Here is a 23,016-nt window from a genome sequence, read left to right as displayed (position 1 = left end):
GGTCGTTTCGACAGAGAATCCAAGCCGGATAGCGATGGCTGCAAGATAAGCTAGCAGTTAGCAGACCGGGGCAGGCAAGTTAGCCTTTGGGGGACGTCGCGATGGGGGGGAAGTCTGTTTTTGCCTCTTCGTGCGGTGACGTCGATAGACCAGTCGTGGAATTAGTAGGGTTCCAGGTAGCTCTAGGTAGCCAACAGGCCTAGTAGGTTAGCAGAATGGGCCTTCAGCGGGCGTCACGCCTGAGGGGCCTGTTGGAGTCCCCGGGCAGATTATGTCGGTATTCCAGTCGTAGAGGATAGGCGGGGTTCCGTGCTCCGTACCGGCAGTAAATGGGTCCGGGTCTTGTAGCCCAGGAGTGGGCTTCATTGGTAGCACAGGAGCCCTAGCCAATTAGCTTCAGGCTAATTGGTGCCTGCTCCGGGATGGGAACGCTAGCCAGGAGTGGTCACCCGGGATTGTGGTTAGCTAGTTGCGAAGATCCAGATGAAAATGTTCAGAGTTTGCGGTAGGAATCCGGGGATATGGAGAGAAATAGGTCCGTTATGCTCTGGTTTTAGTCACGTTGTTCTAACTAGCGAGTGCTTTCCGAGCTAAAGGTTAGCTGATGACCGCTAGCAATGGTTTGCTAACTGATAGCTGGTAGGCAGATTCCAGATCAGAAGTAAATAGAAATACTTTAGAAAAAAGCAGATCCACGCCACATTGGGTGAGGCGGGTTGCAGGAGAGTATTTAGAAGTTGAGTTTTAAGAAAGTATTTTTAAAAGATATGCGAAGAAAAAGATGTAAAAAGATATATACAAGGGACACGGGACACGACAGGACAAAGACGTCTACACTGCTACGCCGTCTTGGAAGAAAAAAAGGGTCCAGTAAGAAAGGGTCCAAGAATATACATCAACAGTATCAGTAAAGGGGTCCAATCAGCAACATATATCAGTAAGAAAGGGTCCCCGCAACTATATCTATCAGTAATAAAGGGTTCAAGCAGCTACATCTATCAGTAAGAAAGGTTGCAAGCAGCTATGTCTAAAGTATCAGTAAGAAAGAGTGCTAGCAGCTACATCTATCAGTTCAAAAGGGTACAAGCAGCTACATCTATCAGTAAGAAAGGGTTCAAGCAGCTACATCTATCAGTAAGAAAGGGTCCCAGCAGTTACATCAGTAAAACATGTTTCAAGCTGCTTCATCTCTCAGTAAGTAATGATTCAAGCAGCTACATCTACCAGTAAGAAACAGTTCAAGCAGCTACATCCATCAGTAAGAAACGGTCCCAGTAGTTACATATATCAGTAAGAAACGGTTCAAGCAGCTAAATCTATCAGTAAGAATCTGTTTAAGCAGCTACATCTATCAGTAAGAAACGGTTCAAGCAGCTAAATCTATCAGTAAGAAATTGTTTAAGCAGCTACATCTATCAGTAAGAAACGGTTCAAGCAGCTAAATCTATCAGTAAGAAACGGTTTAAGCAGCTACATCTATCAGTAAGAAACGGTTTAAGCAGCTACATCTATCAGTAAGAAACGGTCCCAATAGTTACATCTATCGGTAAGAAAGGGTTCAAGCAGCTACATCTATCAGTAAGAAATGGTTCAAGCAACTACATCCATCAGTAAGTAATGGTTCAAGCAGCTACATCTATCAGTAAGAAACAGTTCGAGCAGCGACATCCATCAGTAAGAAAGGGTCCAAGCAGATACATCTACAGTATCAGTAAGAAAGGGTTCAGGCAGCTACATCTAACAGTAAGAAAGGGTACCAGAAGTTACAACTATCAGTACGAAAGTGTCCCAACAGTTACATCTATCAGTAAGCAGCAAACACACCTACAGAACAATGAAAATCCAAAGGCCCACTTCTCTCTTGTGGTCTCTCGCTCTCTCCCCCTCTCGCTCTCTCGGCCCCCTCTCGGCCCCCTCTCGGCCCCCTCTCGCTCTCTCCGCCCCTCTCGCTCTCTCCGCCCCTCTCGCTCTCTCCGCCCCTCTCGCTCTCGCCGCCCCTCTCGCTCTCGCCGCCCCTCTCGCCGCCCCTCTCGCTCTCGCCGCCCCTCTCGCTCTCGCCGCCCCTCTCGCTCTCTCGGCCCCTCTCGCTCTCTCGGCCCCTCTCGCTCTCTCGGCCCCTCTCGCTCTCTCTCTCGCGGCCCCTCTCGCTCTCTCTCTCGCGGCCCCTCTCGCTCTCTCTCTCTCGGCCCCTCTCGCTCTCTCTCTCTCGGCCCCTCTCGCTCTCTCTCTCTCGGCCCCTCTCGCTCTCTCTCTCTCGGCCCCTCTCGCTCTCTCTCTCTCGGCCCCTCTCGCTCTCTCTCTCTCGCTCTCTCTCTCTCGGCCCCTCTCGCTCTCTCTCTCTCGGCCCCTCTCGCTCTCTCTCTCTCGGCCCCTCTCGCTCTCTCGGCCCCTCTCGCCCCCTCTCGCTCGCTCTCTCTCGGCCCCTCTTGCTCGCTCTCTCTCGGCCCCTCTTGCTCGCTCTCTCTCGGCCCCTCTTGCTCGCTCTCTCTCGGCCCCTCTTGCTCGCTCTCTCTCGGCCCCTCTTGCTCGCTCTCTCTCGGCCCCTCTTGCTCGCTCTCTCTCGGCCCCTCTTGCTCGCTCTCTCTCGGCCCCTCTCGCCCCCTCTTGCTCGCTCTCTCTCTCGCCCCCTCTTGCTCGCTCTCTCTCTCGCCCCCTCTTGCTCGCTCTCTCTCTCGCCCCCTCTCGCTCTCCTCTTCATTTTACTTCTACTCATGTTGCGGAGCTGGGTAGCATGAATAAACATGAGCAGCAGTGGAGGTGAGATGTGGACCAGTCAGTGGTAGGGTCAATCAATCACTATTTCACAGCATCATTCATATTCATTAGTGGCCTGGAGTCACATCCTCAGCACCCAGACCTGGGCTGGACAGAGAGGAGACATGCCTCTCGGTGTTAGTATTCATGAGGCAAGGAAAACAAGCTACAATCTACTTGTGTGTGTGCGTGAATACGTGCAGGTTTGTGCATGTCAGAGACGAGAGCTAGCACAGATTAACACCACATTGGCCATGGAAACAAACATTGGGCCCTCTCATTTGTGAACCTGCTCAAGGACATCATTAATCCAGGTGTGGTGTTTGTTTTTTCCCCTTCCCTCACTCTCTCTCTTTCTCACCAAGCATCAACAGTAGCTGTCACTCAGCGCAGCAATCAGTGGCATATTTTCGAGCACTGTGAGAATTGGGGAGACAAAGGTTGGCAGTGAGAACATCTGTATAACAGTGTCTGGCCCTGCACTGTCTGCCTACCATGTCAGCATTTCACACATCCAAATGCCCTTAGAGAAGCTGCTTGAATTATTTAGGCACCTAGCCAAGAATGCTTTAAAACAAGTCTTGAAATCGAGACCCAATTAGGGCTCACTTTATTAACCACTCAAAAAGTTTCCAGTTGAGCGGACATAGAGGGACGACTTGGAGACACCAACTTGTCATTTCTAGTTAAAAGGGAGCGGGAGAAAGGTAAAGTACTTGAATCACAGACGTGATTAAGGAGACAAAACAATAGAGGTCACAGAAAATGGACCTCGGTGTGCCAGCCAAAACAACCGCACTAAAAATCTTATCTGCCTTAAAAACAGACTTAAAATAGATGGCCATAACATAACCAGACTGTGTTCTGAAGACACAACAACTGGTAATGATTGACAGTTGCCTCCCGTGTCTTGCATCTGCCAGTTGAGAGCTGATGGAAACGGCAGAGATGAGGAATGATGGTGAGAGAGGGAGCAGAACCAAGTCAAGCAAAAGAGAAGAAGAGGCTGTTTACCTGGTAAGCGATAGGGCTGGGAGATTGCACTATAGTTCCTCAAATCCTTCTCTAATGAACCTGACCATGCCGGCTTTAGACCTGTAAGCCTGGCGAGGCCCACACAATACACTCATTTCCAGCAGCCCTTTTTCCATGGCCGGAACAGCGGCACGGGCAGACAAAAGGATATTCCATCTCGGCGCGGATGTCATCGAGGCGATGGGAGAGCTCAATGGAGTCCTCCTCCTTGTTCTCGTTGAACACCTTCAGTTGGATGTCCAGCTCCTCTGTCTCTTTAAGCTCCTGTAATTTAGAGAGACATGAATAGACTGTGGTAGACAGAGGACTGGATGTATCTACAGTATGGATTAATTTATATACAGTACATACATAAACCAAATCTAGCCTGATTGTATTAGCTTATACTAGTTCCATTAATGGAGACAAGTGTATGGTGGTTTCCAAGTCACAGCTGTGTGGGAACTAGGACACCCATCCACCTCCTTCCCTGCCGGCCTGGTATACCCGAATCACCCAGCGCTCCACACCTGCTCCCTCAATGAGGAGCTATAATGGTGCACTTTACAACTTTCCTATGAATCATTGGCGTTAAGAGTTTACAGACGGCACCGGGCCAAATGGAACCCAATTTCTGCAGCTATCAATCACCTCGCTGCTCTTCGGGCATGCCATCCGTCTTGCTTCGGAGAGGGAGTTAGCATGCAATGCAACAGAAAGGAGAGGTCTCAAGGACTCTCGGCCAAAAGCAACCTCTCAGTACTTTATCATAGGACTGGTTCATTTTAGCTTTCCTCTTGGTCACCTGACTGTATTGGCTCCACAACATAACACAATTAGTGTGCCCCGCCTCTGTTTAAATGCTGACAATAAAGCTTCAAATGAGGCATTTGTAAATGATTGTAAAGGAAACACCATCATATCGGGGGGCAGATATGAAGATAATTAAACTAATGACAGCGATAATCAAGCGGAGCAGTCAAGATGACTTATAAACACGTGGCAAATTCCCCTCTGCAAATGAGGTCATGAGGGATGAGTGGATGCCGAGTGCAAGGATCTGTCTGCTGATTGATAATGATGCCACGGCGAGCTGTGATCAGTGAGGTGGTGCCTGCGGTGAGGTGAGCTAGAACAATCCAATATAATAATGGAAGCAATGTGGAGGCGAGACAGAAGGAGCTTTGTCTCTCGCAGGCAAACAGGGAGACGCAGGGAGGGCTAGGGACTAAAACTAACTGTTTAATGGGAGTTGGAGGGGTAGTCAATCATTCATTGTCCCAACTGGAAAATGTGTAGTGGACTGTTTCATCAGAGAGTTTAGGGTCCAAATCTGCCTCAACTCAGATGTATACATACAGATGTATACATACACCACTCACTATAGTCTCACTTGCTAAAGGAGGTTTTATGCATGTAAAACAACACACAAATGATACCTAGACTGACAATTTAATGTATCTCTATGCCCCTGAAGGTGTGTGACGGAGAGCCCCTTGCACTGTAACTCACCGGTAGGATCTTCTTGAGGCCACAGCGGAGGAACTCGTTGCGCAGATGTATCCTGAAGTCCAGATCGTCCGGAGAGGTGACCAGAGCGTTGATCAGCTGCATGCAGGCCACCTGTTGCCATGTACACACATGCCAGAGAGACCGTTAGAGAGAACATATTTTTGTAATTCATTCTATTTAACATGAATCAACATGAAATTAAATGGTGATATAGTGATTTATCATGCATGGCCTGTGTATGGTATCAATCTATGTTATGATGTAGCAGGCACTGTCGAGTTAAAAGACACTGGGGAGAGTATGTGTGAAACATTTCATGTGTATACAGTGCATTCGGAAAGCATGCAGACCCCTTTTTCCACATTTCGTTATGTTACAGCCTTATTCTAAAATTGTCCGTAGAGATCCTTGATGAAAAATCCTCAGCAATCTACACACAATACCCCACAATGACGAAGTGAAAACAAGTTTAGACATTTTTGCAAACGTATATTTTTTTTTAAATACCTTATTTACATAAGTATTCAGACCCTTTCCTATGAGACTCGAAATTGAGCTCAGGTGCATCCTGTTTCCATTGATCCTCCTTGAGATGTTTCTACAGCTTGTTTGGAGTCCAACTATGGTAAATTTAATTGATTGGACATGATCTGGAAAGGTACACACCCCTCTATATGAGGTCCCACAGTTGACAGGGCATGTCAGAGAAAAAAACCATGCCATGAGGTCGAAAGAATTGTCCGTAGAGATCAGAGACAGGATTGTGTTGAGGCACAGATCTGAAGAAGGGTACCAAAACATTTCTGCAGCATTGAAGTTCCCCAAGAACACCATTATCTCAGAAACCCTAGACCCAATTTGCATACCGCCCAAATAGATCCACAGATGATGCAATCTCTATTGCACTTCACACCGCCCTTTCCCACATGGACAAAAGGAACACCTATGTGAGAAGGCTATTCATTGACTACAGCTCAGCGTTCAACACCATAGTGCCCTCAAAGCCCATCAATAAGATAAGGACCCTGGACTAAACACCTCCCTCTGCAACTGGATCCTGGTAAGGGTAGGTAACAACACATCCGCCATGCTGATCCTCAACAGAGGAGCCCCTCTGGGGTGCGTGATCAGTCCACTCCTGAACTGCCTGTTCACTCATGAATGCACGGCCAGGCACGACTCCAACACCATCATTAAGTTTGCCGATGACACAACAGTGGTAAGCCTGATCACCAACAATGACGAGACAGCCTATTGGGAGGAGGTCAGAGACCTGGCTCTGAGGTGCCAGGACAACCACCTCTCCCTCAACGTGATCAAGACAAATGAGATGATTGTGGACTACAGGAAAAAGAAGACCGAGCATGCCCCCATTCTCATCGACGGGGCTGCAGTGGAGCAGGTTGAGAGCTTCAAGTTCCTTGGTGTCCACATCACCAACACACTAACATGGTCCAAGCACACCAAAACAGTCGTGAAGAGGGCACGACAAAACCTATTCCCCCTCATGAGACTGAAAAGATTTGGCATGGGTCCTCAGATCCTCAAAAGTTCTACAGCTGCACCATCGAGAGCATCCTGACTGGTTGCATAACTGCCTGGTATGGAAACTGCTCGGCCTCCGAACGCAAGGCACTACAGAGGGTACTGCGTACTGTCCAGTATGTCATCATTGCCAAGCTTCCTGCCATCCAGGACCTCTATACCAGGCGGTGTCAGAAGAAGACCCTAAAAATTGTCAAAGTCTCCAGCCACCCTAGTCATAGACTGTTCTCTCTGCTACCGCACGGCAAGCAGTACCGGAGTGCCAAGTCTAGGTCCAAGAGGCTTCTAAACAGCTTCTACATCCAAGCCATAAGACTCCTGAACACCTAATCAAATGGCTACCCAGACTATTTGCATTGCCCCCACTCCCCCTCTTTTACACCGCTGCTACTCTCTGTTATCATTTATGCATTGTCACTTTAAAAACTCTACCTTCATGTACATATTTCCTCAACTAACCGGTGCCCCCGCACATTTACTCTGTACCGGTACCCCCCTGTACATAGTCTCTCAGTTGTTATTTTACTGCTATTCTTTAATTACTTGTTACTTATATTTCTTATTCTTATCCATATTTTTAACTGCATTGTTGGTTAAGGGCTCGTAAGTAAGCATTTCAGTACAAGGTCGGCGCATGTGACAATTTTTTTTGGATTGATGCTGAATTCAAGGCACACTTAACCAGCATGGCTACCACAGCATTCTGCAGCGACATGCCATCCCATCTGGTTTGCGCTTAGTGGGACTATCATTTGTTTTCAACAGGACAATGACCCAACACACCTCCAGGCTGTGTAAGGGCTATTTGACCAAGAAGGAGAGTGATGGAGTGCTGCATCAGATGACATGGCCTCCACAATCACCCGATCTCAACCCAATTAAGATGGTTTGGGATGATTTGGAACGTAGAGCGAAGGAAAAGCAGCCAACAAGTGCACAGTATATGTGGGAAGTCTTTCAAGACTGTTGGAAAAGCATTCCAGGTGAAGCCGGTTGAGAGAATGCCAAGAGTGCGCAAAGCTGTCATCAAGGCAAAGGGTGGCTACTTTGAAGAATCTCAAACATAAAATATATTTTGATTTGTTTAACCCTTTTTTAACCACGTGTTATTTCATAGTTTTGATGTCTTCACTATTATTCTACAATGTAGAAAATAGTAAAAAAAAAGATAAACCCTTCAATGAGTAGGTGTGTCCATATATAAACTCAGCAAATAAAGAAACGTCCTCTCACTGACAACTGCGTTTATTTTCAGCAAACTTAACATGTGTAAATATTTGTATGAACACAAGATTCAACAGCAGACATAAACGGAACAAGCTCCACAGACATGTGACTAACAGAAATGGAATAATGTGTCCCTGAACAAAAGGGGGGGAGGGGGGGTCAAAATCAAAAGTAACAATAACAGTCAGTATCTGGTGTGGCCACCAGCTGCATTAACTACTGCAGTGCATCTCCTCCTCATGGACTGCACCAGATTTGCCAGTTCTTGCTGTGAGATGTTACCCCACTCATCCACCAAGGCACCTGCACGTTCCCGGACATTTCTGAGGGGAATGGCCCTAGCCCTCACCCACCGATCCAACTGGTCCCAGACGTGCTCAATGGTGTGGTGACAGACCACTGCGAGGATGATCAGCTGTCCGTCCTGTCTCCCTGTAGCGTTGTCTTAGTCTCACAGTACGGACATTGGAAGCCTCTGAGCCTGCAGCAAGGGTACCACATGAGGGAGGAGGATGCCTGCAATGACAACAAGCTCAGTCCGATGATACTGTGACACACCGCCCCAGACCATGACGGACCTTCCACCTCCAAATCGATCCCGCTCCAGAGTAAAGGCCTCGGTGTAACGCTCCTTCATTCGACGATAAACGCGAATCTGACTATCACACACGGTGAGACAAAACCGCGACTCGTCAGTGAAGAGCACTTTTTGCCAGTCCTGCCTGGTCCAGCGACGGTGGCTTTGTGCCCATAGGCAACATTGTTGCCGGTGATGTCTGGTGAGGACCTGCCTTACAACAGGCCTACAAGCCCTCAGTCCAGCCTCTCTCGGCCTATTGCGCACAGTCTGAGCACTGATGGAGGGATTGTGCGTTCCTGGTGTAACTCGGGCAGTTGTTGTTGCAATCCTGTACCTGTCCCGCAGGTGTGATGTTCGGATGTACCGATCCTGTGCAGGTGTGTGTTATGCCACTGCGAGGATGATCAGCTGTCCGTCTTGTCTCCCTGTAGCGTTGTCTTAGCCGTCTCACAGTACAGATATTGCAATTTATTGCCCAGGCCACGTCTGCAGTCCTCATGCCTCCTTGCAGCATGCCTAAGGCACGTTCACGCAGACGAGCAGGGACCCTGGGCATCTCTCTTTTGGTGTTTTTCAGAGTCAGTAGAAAGGCCTCTTTAGTGTCCTAAGTTTTCATAACTGACTTTAATTGCCTACCATCTGTAAGCTGTTAGTGTCTTAACGACCGTTCCATAGCTGCATGTTCATTAATTGTTTATGGTTCATTGAACAAGCATGGGAAACAGTGTTTAAACCCTTTACAATGAAGATCTGTGAAGTTATTGGATTTTTATTAATTATCTTTGAAAGACAGGGTCCTGAAAAACAGACGTTTCTTTATATTTCTTTTTTTTAATTAGCAAAAATGTTTTTTCAGACAAAAAACTGTTTTTTCTATGTCATTATGGGGTATTATGTGTAGATTGATGAAGAAAAAAACGACGTAATCAATTTTCAAATAAGTCTGTAACCTAAAAGTGTGGAAAAAGGGGTCTGAATACTTTCCGAAGGCAATTTATATTCCTCTCCTAGAGAGGAGAGGAAAGACAGGAAAGAAGAGAGGAGAAGAGAGGAGAAGAGAGGAGAAATAGGCCATAGTCTGGTGTAGAGGCAGAAAAAAGTAGAAGGTAAAAGGAAGTGGAAAAGAGAAGAGGTCTGGGGAGTCTACTGACCAGATGTGCATTTGTAATTGATTTATTGGATTAGGGAAGAGTAGAGGGATGGAGTGGCGGGAGAATGAGGGGAAAGGGAAAATGCTGATGGGCCTTAATGGGATGTAAGGTGGCTCCGGGGAGCAGCACCAGGAGAAGACGGAGTGTTCCTCTGACAGGCGGATCGATCGGGAACTGAAGGATCTCTGTGATTGACTTGAAAAGTACCCTATAGAAAACCTCTATCGGCCTGTTTGTGTTGGCCCACATCTTTTTTTAACGGGTCGTAGTGAATGCTGTCGCTTGGCTGTTATTCACACCGATTCCCCCTGTAGGTGTTTTTCCTGGCGAGAGGTTTACAGACAAACACATGCACACCCATGCGCACACACACACATAAAATGATCACGCTAGCCCAATTCATGCCCTCAGAGAACGTAACTAGCGGGAATTCGCCTGGCGATGGGGAATAATAGCCATCTGGAATGAACAGCATTGGTTTGTTTTCAATGTGTTTTTTCCCCTTTCTATAGCCCGGGGACAGTGAAATCGAACAGGTTTGTATTAATCCAGTGGAGTGAGGGAATATGGTGTTATGGATTATGGGGACATGTCAGTGCTAATGGAGACTCTTTACATATGCACCAGGCCTGCCGCGCACCGGGAAAACAGTAAGCTTAAGGAGAATTCTAAAGGTTGTTCTGTGCTGCACCAGCCCTACTGGTGGGGTGGAAGGGGATGAGACAGTTGCTTTGAGAACATGCCAATGGTGTCAGGCAGCAGCAACATAGCAGACATCAAACCACTCCAATAGGACCTCCAGAGCCTTGGACCAAGAGCTGGGCATCCAAGCCTGAAGTCTACCCACCAGGGACGCTACGCTAGAATCCTCGCTGAAACTTCACTAACTTCACTCCCATCTTTAGTCTTTCAAAAGAAAGATAACCATTTCGAGAGTTATGAGTGACTGAGGGAGCTTCATGGGCCTAATGATATTGTTTTCTTCTCTTCGTCTACGTGTAGATTTGTCCTCCTATCGTATGAAGCAGACAGACCTCAACCATGTTTGTTGTGTGGAATTGGTTCGAGGAGGGTTATTGTGGTGCTTGTTTTTGGGGTTGGCGACGGTGCAAGAAGGGAGCTCGGCGTCATGTGAGCCGTGCTTGCCGTAGGAGGTTTTTTGTCAGTGTAATTAAAAGTGGGACTGCTGGGACGGTTTAAAGTAGGGATGCAGGCTGGCTTTCTCTTTGCAGTGGAGAGAGCAAAGCCCGAACTGCGGCAAAACCCATTTTAATCACATTAACAAAGTCAGGCTCCACAGCACCATCACAAGGTTTTTAAAAAGTATTCTAATTTCTTTGAACCTTCTGCATCAGCAAGGTAGTTTAATTTACTTCACAATTAGTGGCGGATCTTTTCATTAGCGGACATTTTATGGAGGAGGAAAACAAGCAGCACAATCCAGGGATTTCTACCTCCCCTCCTTCCTCCATCCCTCCCTACCCATCCATCCCTCTTTCCCCCATCCATCCCTCCTTCCTCCATCCATCCCTCCCTACCCATCCATCCCTCTTTCCCCCATCCATCCCTCCTTCCTCCATCCATCCCTCCCTACCCACCCATCCCTCTTTCCCCCATCCATCTCCTCCTTCCCCCATCTATCCATCCCTCCTTTCCTACCCCTCCCCATCCCTCTTTCCCCCATCCATATCCTCCTTCCCCCATCTATCCATCCATCCTTTCCTACCCCTACCCATCCATCTCTTCCTTCCCCCATCCATCCCTCCTCCTTCCCTACCCCTCCCCATCCATCTTTCCCCCATCCATCCCTCTTTCCCCCATCCATCCCTCTTTCCCCCACCCATCTCCTCCTTCCCCATCCATCCCTCCTTCCCCACCCATCCCTCCTTCCCCCATCCATCCCTCTTTCCCCCACCCATCCCTCTTTCCCCCATCCATCTCCTTCCCCCATCCATCCCTCTTTCCCCCACCCATCCCTCTTTCCCCCATCCATCCCTCCTTCCCTACCCCTCCCCATCCCTCTTTCCCCCATCCATCTCCTCCTTCCCCCACCCATCTCCTCCTTCCCCATCCATCCCTCCTTCCCCCATCCATCCCTCCTTCCCCCATCCATCCCTCTTTCCCCCATCCATCCCTCTTTCCCCCATCCATCCCTCTTTCCCCCATCCATCCCTCTTTCCCCCATCCATCCCTCTTTCCCCCATCCATCCCTCCTTCCCCCATCCATCCCTCTTTCCCCCATCCATCCCTCTTTCCCCCATCCATCCCTCTTTCCCCCACCCATCCCTCTTTCCCCCATCCATCCTTCCTTCCCTACCCCTCCCCATCCCTCTTTCCCCCATCCATCTCCTCCTTCCCCCATCCATCCCTCTTTCCCCCATCCATCTCCTCCTTCCCCCATCCATCTCCTCCTTCCCCCAACCATCTCCTCCTTCCCCCATCCATCCCTCCTTCCCTACCCCTCCCCATCCCTCTTTCCCCCATCCATCTCCTCCTTCCCCCATCCATCTCCTCCTTCCCCCATCCATCTCCTCCTTCCCCCATCCATCTCCTCCTTCCCCCATCCATCTCCTCCTTCCCCCATCCATCCCTCTTTCCCCCATCCATCCCTCTTTCCCCCATCCATCCCTCTTTCCCCCACCCATCCCTCTTTCCCCCACCCATCCCTCTTTCCCCCACCCATCCCTCTTTCCCCCACCCATCCCTCTTTCCCCCATCCATCCCTCCTTCCCCCATCCATCCCTCTTTCCCCCATCATCCCTCTTTCCCCCATCCATCCCTCCTTCCCTACCCCTCCCCATCCCTCTTTCCCCCATCATCCATCCCTCCTTCCCTACCCCTCCCCATCCCTCTTTCCCCCATCATCCATCCCTCCTTCCCCCATCATCCATCCCTCTTTCCCCCATCATCCCTCTTTCCCCCATCATCCCTCTTTCCCCCATCATCCCTCTTTCCCCCATCATCCCTCTTTCCCCCATCATCCCTCTTTCCCCCATCATCCCTCTTTTCCCCATCATCCCTCTTTTCCCCATCATCCCTCTTTTCCCCATCATCCCTCCTTCCCCCATCCATCTCCTCCTTCCCCCATCCATCTCCTCCTTCCCCCATCCATCCCTCCCTCCCTCCTTCCCCAACCCTCCCTCCTTCCCCAACCCTCCCTCCTTCCCCAACGCTCCCTCATCCCTCCTTCCCTCATCACCCGTTCCTCCCTTATCTCCTTCCCATAGTCCGCCCCATCTACAAACAATTTTACAAATTATGAAATTTTAAAAAGACTGCTTGCAAAAAAGTGCCAGAGAATGAAACAGTGAAGGGAAAATAACAGAAGTAAAGACAGGTATGTTGCTGCATGGTTGCCCTTTTCCTCTGGGTCCTCAGAGACCAGCCTCAACAACACTGAGAAAAAGCAGAAAAATATTTGTTACGAGGATGGGAAAAAAACATTTCTGGAAGTCAACATCTCTCTTCTGGTCTTGTGTTATATTTCAGAGTTCTCAAAAGAGTCCTCAAAAGAGAGTAGAACAGTTCTGGTAGAGCTCCTCGAGTGAAGCAGGTGGTGTTGATTAGGCCAGGAGAAAGAACCCTTGGTCGACTCCCATCAAACAGCTTAGGTGCCAGAGGTTGACAAGCAGACACAAAGCAAGGAGGGCAAGGGAGATGAAATGTGTGTACCCGTCGACAGGGGCTGAGGTACAGTAGACCCCTGAGTGACAGAACTGTCAATTTCAACCTGTCCCTCCGCGTCAAACACCGGCTCCAAGCCAAGAGGCCATTTGTGAGAATGACACTGACTAGAGCCGAGTTCTCTCCATTGCACATGACATGGCAGACTCGAATGATTTGACTTTGTTATGTGTGATGTGCATATATGTGAGCTTAAAAATATGTTTCTTTCCACAACTTGCCTCAGAGGCCTACAGGTTGAGGTCATAGATAAAACTTGGAATGGTTGATAAACAGAATATTGATGTATGACTCAAATCCAAGCAGACTAGCATTGAAATAACACAGTCATCGCACCATGGGCTACTCCGTAAGGGGCAGGTTGAAAGAGTGTTGTGGATGGAAGTGGATATTTATGAGGTTCTTATGGAAAGATGTGAGAAAGTTGTAAATGACTCAATGTCACACATAAATCACACACTGTTGTCAATGGGATTTGCACAAAGTGCGAGTTTGTGTGTGTGCGTGTGCGTGTGCGTGTGTGTGTCTGTCCAAAAGGGGTTGTATGCTGACCTGGAGCTGTTGAGCCTCGTGATTCTCCAGTCCCTCCACTATCGGAGCAAATCTCTCCCTGTTATTCCTCTCCGCTGCAATCGTCATGGCAGCCAGGATCTTATCCAGGCTGAGAGAAAACAAAAAGACTGAAAAGTCAACAAACGCCTTTATCGCCCTACCACCAGGACATTTACTCACACCTCCACCTCACATATCATCTAATCTGTCCCCTTGTCTTTGTCAGAGACGTTCTATGGGGACCCAAGACAAATGGACTGGCCTGAGTCTTTGTTTGCAACCCTGTGCATTATAGGTATCCAATTGATCTGCTTTAGTGTTCATTGCTCTGGTAATGTTCAGAGAAAGCCTGTATAGCTGATATTATCCATTGTAAAAGCTATTCATAATAAAATGCAGTTTGTGATGCCAGGGCAGGAGCAATTTATTGCAGGGAGAAGGCTACAGGACTACTTTATAAAAACACATATTGTTGTGAAAGCAAATTAGACCGTTTACAAGGGCTCACGGCAACATTGCTGAATAGTGATTTGGGCAATTTCAAACGAAGGCCTCACACTGCTATGCGCCTGCACAAAGGGGCTGCAACACAAGTAGGTGAAGACAGTTTAAATAGCCACTTTAGTAAACAGCAAACAAAAGTTTTTGGATGCCGAGCCCCTTCTTTATCTGGATGCGCTTTATCATGCCATCAGTCGTCGGGGCCTCTCTCATCGGGGTTGGAAATGGTTTGCTGTCAAGCTTTTATCTTCTATACACAGGAGAAGCACAACCGAGAGAGAGAAAGAAAGAGGGAGGGATCGCGAGAGCTCTTGTTTTATATTTATTTTTCAGCACATTCTTTTTTCTGTTTCTCTCCACTTTGCCATCCAGGGCGGTGAAGTGTTCGTGGGTCCTCGGGGAGGGAGGATGGCTCACGACCGAGCCATGCCTGTGATCTTCCCCCCTCGCTCCAAAATAGTCTGGCACAGGAGCAAAGAGAGGGAAGATGCGGAGGAAACTACCGACCCAGCACCACCCAACCCTTGACTTTTTTTTCCGGAAAGTGAGGCCTCAGCTTTATTCCCTGTCAATCAGCTGCGCATGCTTAAACAGGGCTGTTTAAGCATGCACACACGTGTGTGTGTGTGTGTGTGTGTGTGTGTGTGTGTGTGTGTGTGTGTGTGTGTGTGTGTGTGTGTGTGTGTGTGTGTGTGTGTGTTTTTCTTTAAGTATATGGGAAATTGAGTATGAGGGCAGCTTAGTTAGTACTAGAAAATTAATTTCAGGCGAGTAATTTTACATTCCTAGATTAAACATAGCAGGGGCCAAAACCACGGTCACAGAGAGACATTCAGGAGGGGCTGATATGTAAGAAACAGTTTTAACTAGATTGTCGTATTATTTCCATTTCTTTATTTTCCTCCACTGCATGCAGAGCTACTAAGAAGTCCCGTTGTTATTTTAGTCCAGCTCAATACAAAAGAGCTCCCCTGGATTCAATGTATAATCTGTTAGCCGAACTGTGTGTTCATGGCCAACAACACTGAGAACTGAAATACATTACACAGCCCAAACTGCTAAATCAGAACATGTTAACGGATGGAACTCCGGTACATCTCAAAGCCCTCGCTGCAAATGTAACATGAGTGCACAGAATGTATTGTGTTAGGGCCAGTGACAGGTTGTCTACAAATGCATTTCCTTAATGTGATTATAGAAATGAGGGTTGCTAGGGGGGAGAAGTGGGGATGAAGACAATGGCTGGCACTGAGAGAAGTGTGAAATTGGGGATATTATAATGGTAGGTTAGTGTTGAATGTGGCGGTGAACTTACATGTTTTCCTCTCCAATGATGCAGATAGCTGAGAGGATCTTGACGATCTCTGTCATCATACTGGTCTGTTTTGGGTCAATGGCCCTGGCCAGGAGAAGCAAGCTTCGCTCATCTCCCAGAATCCTTTGCAGCCCATACTGCAAGGGAAAATGGAGATTATGATGAATTGAGCCAATTCAGGTCAGGACTGTGGGGACAAATACTTATAGTCCTCCCCTAACTTTAAATCTATCTTGGACTCAAGTATACTTGAACACATATTGGGATTTTGTTAAAGGGTAGCAATATCAATAGCTCATCCATCCTCACTTTCCAAAGATGAGACAGTGCTGCTTCCCAAAAAAGAATAATGAAATACTTGATGACAATGGGTTGAATATGGCAAATTAGCTCCGCTTTATTTGTCCATAATAGCTCTCGTCACAGTACATCCATTCTAGATAGGAAAAACAGCCAACCTGGTTTCACCATACAGGATTTTGAGAAGAATACATTCTCGGTATAAAGTAATACCACTTTTCATTAATTTCATTTCTACCACTCTTTCAATGTGAATAATACTTTTTTTTTCAGTTTTGCCATTGAAATTTAGGCATTGAAACTATAGAAATTCAGTCTCTGGTTTGTAGCACTTCAGGGTGAATACAGAACCACTTCTACACTGTACTGTCCTTCTCTTCCCTCCTCAAATTACATTGAGTCGATATAACAGGCGGAATAAAGGATCACAATGATTGTTGAAGTGGTTGAGGTCCCACGTTGGGTGCCAATTGAATCCTGATATATGGCTTTCTGAAAACACTGAAGAATCAAGAAAAACTGCTGAACGTAAAACTTTTTGAATGAAAGCCTTGGAACAACCCAACCCGTACAAACCGTATTGTTCATGAAGGCCTTGGACCAACCCAACCCGTACAAACCTTATTGTTCATGAAGGCCTTGGACAAACCCAACCCGTACAAACCGTATTGTTCATGAAGGCCTTGGACCAACCCAACCCGTACAAACCTTATTGTTCATGAAGGCCTTGGACCAACCCAACCCGTACAAACCTTATTGTTCATGAAGGCTTGGACCAACCCAACCCGTACAAACCATATTGTTCATGAAGGCCTTGGACCAACCCAACCCGTACAAACCGTATTGTTCATGAAGGCCTTGGACCAACCCAACCCGTACAAACCATATTGTTCATGAAGGCCTTGGACCAACCCAACCCGTACAAACCTTATTGTTCATGAAGGCCTTGGACCAACCCAACCCGTACAAACCTTATTGTTCATGAAGGCCTTGGACCAACCCAACCCGTACAAACCTTATTGTTCATGAAGGCCTTGGACCAACCCAACCCGTACAAATCTTATTGTTCATGAAGGCCTTGGACCAACCCAACCCGTACAAACCTTATTGTTCATGAAGGCCTTGAGACACTGGATCAGCTTGTGCTGGTTCCTTTTGTCTATACTTTCTGGCCTGAAAAAGACAGGCGAAAGGACAGGAATGAGAATACGGCAGAGAAGAATAGATTTAGACAGTATTGAGGGCGTACTGAGAGACGAGAAGTCATTGTAATGTGAGATGCTTACTGTTTCTTATCCAGCAACTTATCCAATGCATCCAAGAGGAGGCCCAGTCCTTCATGGCCAAAGTTGTTCACCCAGCTAGAAAACAGAAGAAAAAATAGTCAGAAAAGTCAGACAACATACATGGTTCCGTGCCAGACCAACAGATGTCGAATCACACATCAAAATAACACGAAAAAGTCATTGGTGGTATTGGTTTCATTGTCTCTGAGGGAGAAAAAAAATCCTCTCCACAATATGATTGGATATGGAGAAAATCATTGTCTCTATCATTGTCTCTATTTTTCCTAGTTATTTCTTTGGAGAATCTATTCATGAGACGTGGCATCGAAAATCAACACGGCCCTCTTTTTTGTAACACTAAATGCTAGAATGTTTATCATATTAATGTACAGGCAAAGGAAGAATCATCCATCCTATGTCCTGCTCCTGTGTTCTAGCAGTGTTCTAGACCCCACACAGCCTGCTGTAGCAACGCCAAAAGATTAAGCAATGCAAGAAAGATAACACTGTAATCAATAATGGATCGCAGGAGATAATTGGCTATAAACCACAAACGTATCTGGAGACAGCAAATGATCCAGTGCAGATGAGACTGTTTGTCAGCGATGGGGGCAGGGGCCGACCCCCCGATCACAGCCAGATTATGACATTAGCATCACTTCTTCTCGCCGCCAGACTGTCAATAAAACAAAACGCATTGAGCATTTTCTTGCGTTAAAGGGTCATAATTCAATGATTTATTCCGCCTTTTTGATAATGATTCAAAGCAATAATAGCATGCATATTAATGTAATTTATATTGAGTTGGAGAAGACCCTCGATTAGGGCCGATGCGTACTGCCCAAGACGGGCGGCTCTGCCAAGGTGAAGTGAGGTAGCTATCTCTGATCTGCAACAGAATAAATTGAGAATTACTAAGACTACCAAAGCCATCCGAACCCATTCCTCAAAATGCATTACCAGGCCAAGCCCAACCTAATTTGCACCTTATTACCACTGTGATGTACAGTATAATGATCTGCTTTGTTAATAAAACCAAACAGCATAATGTTCAAAATGTATAACTGTCTGTTTACCGAAGAGATTGCGGGAGGCAGCTCATTGCATGCAAACACAGTTAGCTAAGCCCCAATAACAAAAATGAGATCTCGGGGAATCAATCTAGCCCGACTCAATGTAGAGCACAATCACACTGCTGTTTATGACAGCCGACATCAATACAGAGAGTAGGAACAAATGAGCGATGTGAAACAACAAAAGAAGCGGGAAAGAGGCGACATGGTTGACGGAGCACAATTCGGTAAATCCACAATCATTTTGTTTATGCTCGCCGATTCGCCACTGTAGGGCTTATGCGAGAGCTAGGGGAAATGAAGCCAATATTTGTGGAGAGATATTCTGATTATTACTCTGTGTAACCTGAGATCCAAGGCACAAATACCAGGCAGTTGTGTACAATGTCTTGGAGTGCAAAACAGGGGGGGGGGGGGTCGCAAAAGCTGCCATGACACCCAAATTAGATCCATTGGGTGAACAAGTTTGTAGCTCAGGCGGATTAAAGGTCGCCTAGCCAGGCCTGATATGCTGGACAGTGATATGACACAATCCATGTGGTTGAAATAACCTGTGTCTCAACACGACCTCTTCTTCAACAAGATGGAAAGTAAACAAAGCAAAACAGTGCTACTCCACAGACAACACTGATAGATGAAAGCTGAAGTTGAAGACACATCCCGTCCCTAGCATGTTGTGACAAGCTTTTATTGTTCTGAGGCGGCTATCGTTTCACTGCTGGGAAATCAAGCAGCTTTCGTTTGGAGGTGCCTAAAGTGGATAGATAGTGAAGTTAGGTCTATCTGTTTGTATGTCTCTCTGTCGATGTTGCCAATCCGTCTGTCGGTCCATCGGTCTGTCAAAGACGCAACAGCACAGTAGCCAAATAGGATGCTCTTCCCTTTCAGCTTCCTCCTCCCTCAATGTGTGGCATGCATCAGGATCTCATTAACTTGGGGTGGAACTTGTTCATGAGCAATTGATGGATATAATCCTGCAGTTAAGTGCCATCAAATCGTGTTACTTTCCACAATCATGTACATCCCGCAGGCTAATGATAAAGGCATGGTTTGCCTTAGGGACGGACCAATTTTATGTGTACTATTTCTGCTGGTTTGATAATGTTGTATTTATGTTAAGTGCCACAAAACCCAGAATTATATAAGATGATGTCACAGTCCCAAATGGAAACATGTATACATCTGACCTTTGCTGTCACCATGTAGCTCACGAACAAGGCAATGTGATTCCCTAGAAATGAAACAATTAGCTGCCTTTGTGGGTCACTATCAAGTATACCATATATGTTGTTGAATGTGTTTGCCGAGTCGTGTTAATCATATTCCTACAAGCAGATTTGGCATGGGAAATGTCACTGCTGCTGGAGAGAATGCTTTGCTTGTGTACACCAGCCACAGCAACAGACCGAACGGAATTGTTCTGTGGAATGTGACACGCATTCAGTCTGTCTGACCAACCAGCTGGCCTGTCTTGTGATGCCTTTTATGCACATTGATTTCAGCCAGTGGCCCAACATTGTTCATTCTTGTTGTGTTATTTCATTGGGACTGGCGTCGGGGAGTATTATGTTATTGAGAGCTCTGTGTGAGAGAGCAATATCTTTCATATTGGATTATGGGCTAAGCCATACCGCTGTACCACTCTGCCACTCCTGACCTATTCAGCACTGCTGCATTCCACTTGAGAACTTGTGCTCTTAGCAACAAATTGCTCTCGACATTATAACCTGAACCTGAGCACCGGGAGGCTGCCAGCCTTGTGATTCTGCATTCTGAAGGCCATAAGCATTTCCTCCCAATCAATGCAATGACTTACTGAAGGAACCAGAATAGCATGCCCAATGAGAATGATGTCAAACATAATATAATATGTATATGAATATAATCCAAAACAATTGCATTGTATTTTAATTACACACAAGGTTCTACTCTGCATAGTTATATATGGTATAAATACTATGAAGCAAATCAGTCAGTGATAACAAGAAAATACTCTATACCAATGACTGCAGTTAACACGCAACATCTACATTTTGCTCTTTGGTCAGACAGAAGATATTTAAGTTCACATTCTCAGGAATGATCAAATTAGCATTTATCCTTTCAGACGCTGTTATAGCTTATATAAAGCAGACATCAGTATCCTCAAACAATTGGTACTCAGAAAGGTTATGACCTTTGCAATAGCAAGAAAAGAGTGACGAGTAGCTTATTAATGAGTAAAAATACAGACATCTTTGTGAATAGGACTTAATGAATGGCCTAGCCTTTCCACTTTCTGACCTCGACTTCCTGTATGTCTCCTCTGTCCTCTGGGCATCAGGCATATTACACAATACAAACCAGGAAGGAGAAAGGTCAAAATATGAAATACCTGGAAGCATTTGATTCATACAGAAAGTTGTGATCTCAAAAGGCAATGATGGAAAGAATGAAGAGGGAAGGGTAACACAGAGATGGCATTGTGTGTTAGAGATAAGGGTGCCATTTGAGACGCACCACCAATCTTTTCACATGTGGTTGTTTCTTCCTTTATGAGTGGATTGAAGTGCTCAGCTGTCACGACCACACACACCTCTCTAATGAAGTTGTACACTTGTACTCCCCTGCCTCTTCTGTCCTCTCTAGCAGTTTTGATGACGGGACATAAATGGGATCTCTTGCATTCTCCAGCAGGTGTCTGGCCCACCTTCCCCCCATTCAGATAGATACGTAGGAGAGAGGACAATAGAAGTAATAATCTTTGATTTGAACACAGTGACAATGGGAGCGCCCGTACCCTGTAGAAACCACTGTCAAAACCCTCTATAAACCACTTTCGAAACCCTGTAGAAATTAATGTAGAAACCCTGTAGAAACGCATGGCTAATTTCAGCACAGGGGAGAGTGGACAGCACCAGGCGACGGTGGAGTGGCTATGTGACTGACCACACAAGCACATTAACCTTCCTAACGAGAGAGGCGAGAGAGAGAGGCAAGAAACAAGAGAAAGGCAAGAGAGAAAGAGGCGAGAGAGAGAAAGGGGCAACAAATCACATCATATTTTTTTGGTCGCTTACACATATTTTACAGATGTTATCACAGGTGCAGTGAAATGCTGCACCTGTGATAACATCTAGCTCCAACAGTGAAGTAATAACTAACAATACACACAAATCCCCGAAATTAAAAGAAAGTAATTAAGAAATATCTGAACGAGCAATGCCAGATACATTTCATGACCAGAAGTATGTGGACACCTGCTCTTTGAACATCTCATTCCAAAATCATGGGCATTAATATGGAATTGGTCCCCCTTTGCTGCTATAACAGCATCCACTCTTCTGGGAAGGCTTTCCACTAGATGTTGGAACATTTCTGGTGGGACTTGCTTCCATTCAGCCACAAGAGCATTAGTGAGGTCGGGCCTGGCTTGCAGTTGGCGTTCCAATTAATTCCAAAGGTGTTTGATGGGGTTGAGTTCAGGGCTCTATGCAGGCCAGTCATGTTCTTCCACCCCGATCTCGACAAACCATTTCTGATGGAACCTCGCTTTGTGCACGGGGCATTGTCATGCTGAAACAGGAAAGGGCCTTCCCCAAACTGTTGCCACAAAGTTGGAAGCATAGAATCGTCTAGAATGTCATTGTATGTCATCGGACCATTATTCTTCCTCCACAAAACTCTACAGGTGGCACTATGTATTAGGGCATGTAGCGTTCTCCTGGCATCCGCCAAACCCAGATGGTACTCCAGAGTCCGATGGTGGCGAGGTTTACACCACTCCAGCCGACGCCATTGGCATTGCGCATGGTGATCTTAGGCTTGTGTGCGGCTGCTCGGCCATGGAAACTAATTTCACGAAGCTCCCGACGAACAGTTATTGTGCTGACATTGCTTCCAGAGGCAGTTTGGAACTCGGTAGTGAGCGTTGCAACGGAGGACAAACAATTTTTTACGCGCTTCAGGACCCTGCGTTCCCGTTCTGTGAACTTGTGTGACCTACCACTTCGTGGCTGAGCTATTGTTGCTCATAGATGTTTCCACTTCACAATAACAGCACTTACAGTCGACCAGGGCAGCTATTTGACGAACTGACTTGTCAGTCAGGCCATTCTCCCGTGAATGTTTGTCTATGGAGATTGCATGGCAATGTGCTCGATTTTAGACACCTGTCAGCAACGGGTGTGGCTGAAATAGCAGAATCCACTGATTTGAAGGGGTGTCCACATACTTTGTATATATAGTGTAAGTAAATGTTGGTGTGGTGTGTATAGACCGTATGGACAGTATATGAATAGAAAAGCTGTGCACAGCAGTAGTTATATAGGATGAGCCATGAATAGAATACAGTATATACATATGAAGTGGGTAAAACAGTATGTAAACATTATTAAAGTGACCAATGTTCAATAACTATGTACATAGGGCAGCGGTCTCTAAGGTGCAGGGTAGAATACAGGGTGGTAGCCGGCTAGTAACAGTGACAGTTCAGTTCAGGGCAGGGTACTGGGCAGAGGCCGGCTAGTGATGACTGTTTAAC

General features: G+C 46.6%; 1 protein-coding gene across 5 annotated transcripts in view; it reads right to left on the bottom strand.

Annotated features, from left to right (window-relative positions):
- diaph2 (diaphanous-related formin 2) overlaps window positions 1-23,016 on the bottom strand; it is a 727,774-nt gene that overhangs the window by 512,716 nt on the left and 192,042 nt on the right. For all 5 annotated transcript variants that reach the window (XM_055927231.1, XM_055927234.1, XM_055927235.1 and 2 more), the window contains 6 exons: window positions 17,422-17,496; window positions 17,239-17,308; window positions 15,836-15,972; window positions 14,020-14,128; window positions 5,281-5,391; window positions 3,941-4,053 (listed from right to left, as the gene is read on the bottom strand). In XM_055927231.1, coding sequence (XP_055783206.1) covers window positions 3,941-4,053; window positions 5,281-5,391; window positions 14,020-14,128; window positions 15,836-15,972; window positions 17,239-17,308; window positions 17,422-17,496 — 615 coding nt within the window. The remainder of the gene's footprint in view (window positions 1-3,940; window positions 4,054-5,280; window positions 5,392-14,019; window positions 14,129-15,835; window positions 15,973-17,238; window positions 17,309-17,421; window positions 17,497-23,016) is intronic.

This window comes from Salvelinus fontinalis, chromosome 6, assembly GCF_029448725.1.
Source record: "Salvelinus fontinalis isolate EN_2023a chromosome 6, ASM2944872v1, whole genome shotgun sequence".
Lineage (NCBI taxonomy): Eukaryota > Metazoa > Chordata > Actinopteri > Salmoniformes > Salmonidae > Salvelinus > Salvelinus fontinalis.
Note: the sequence above shows the minus strand (reverse complement) of the source record. Positions and strands in the feature narration are given on the sequence as shown.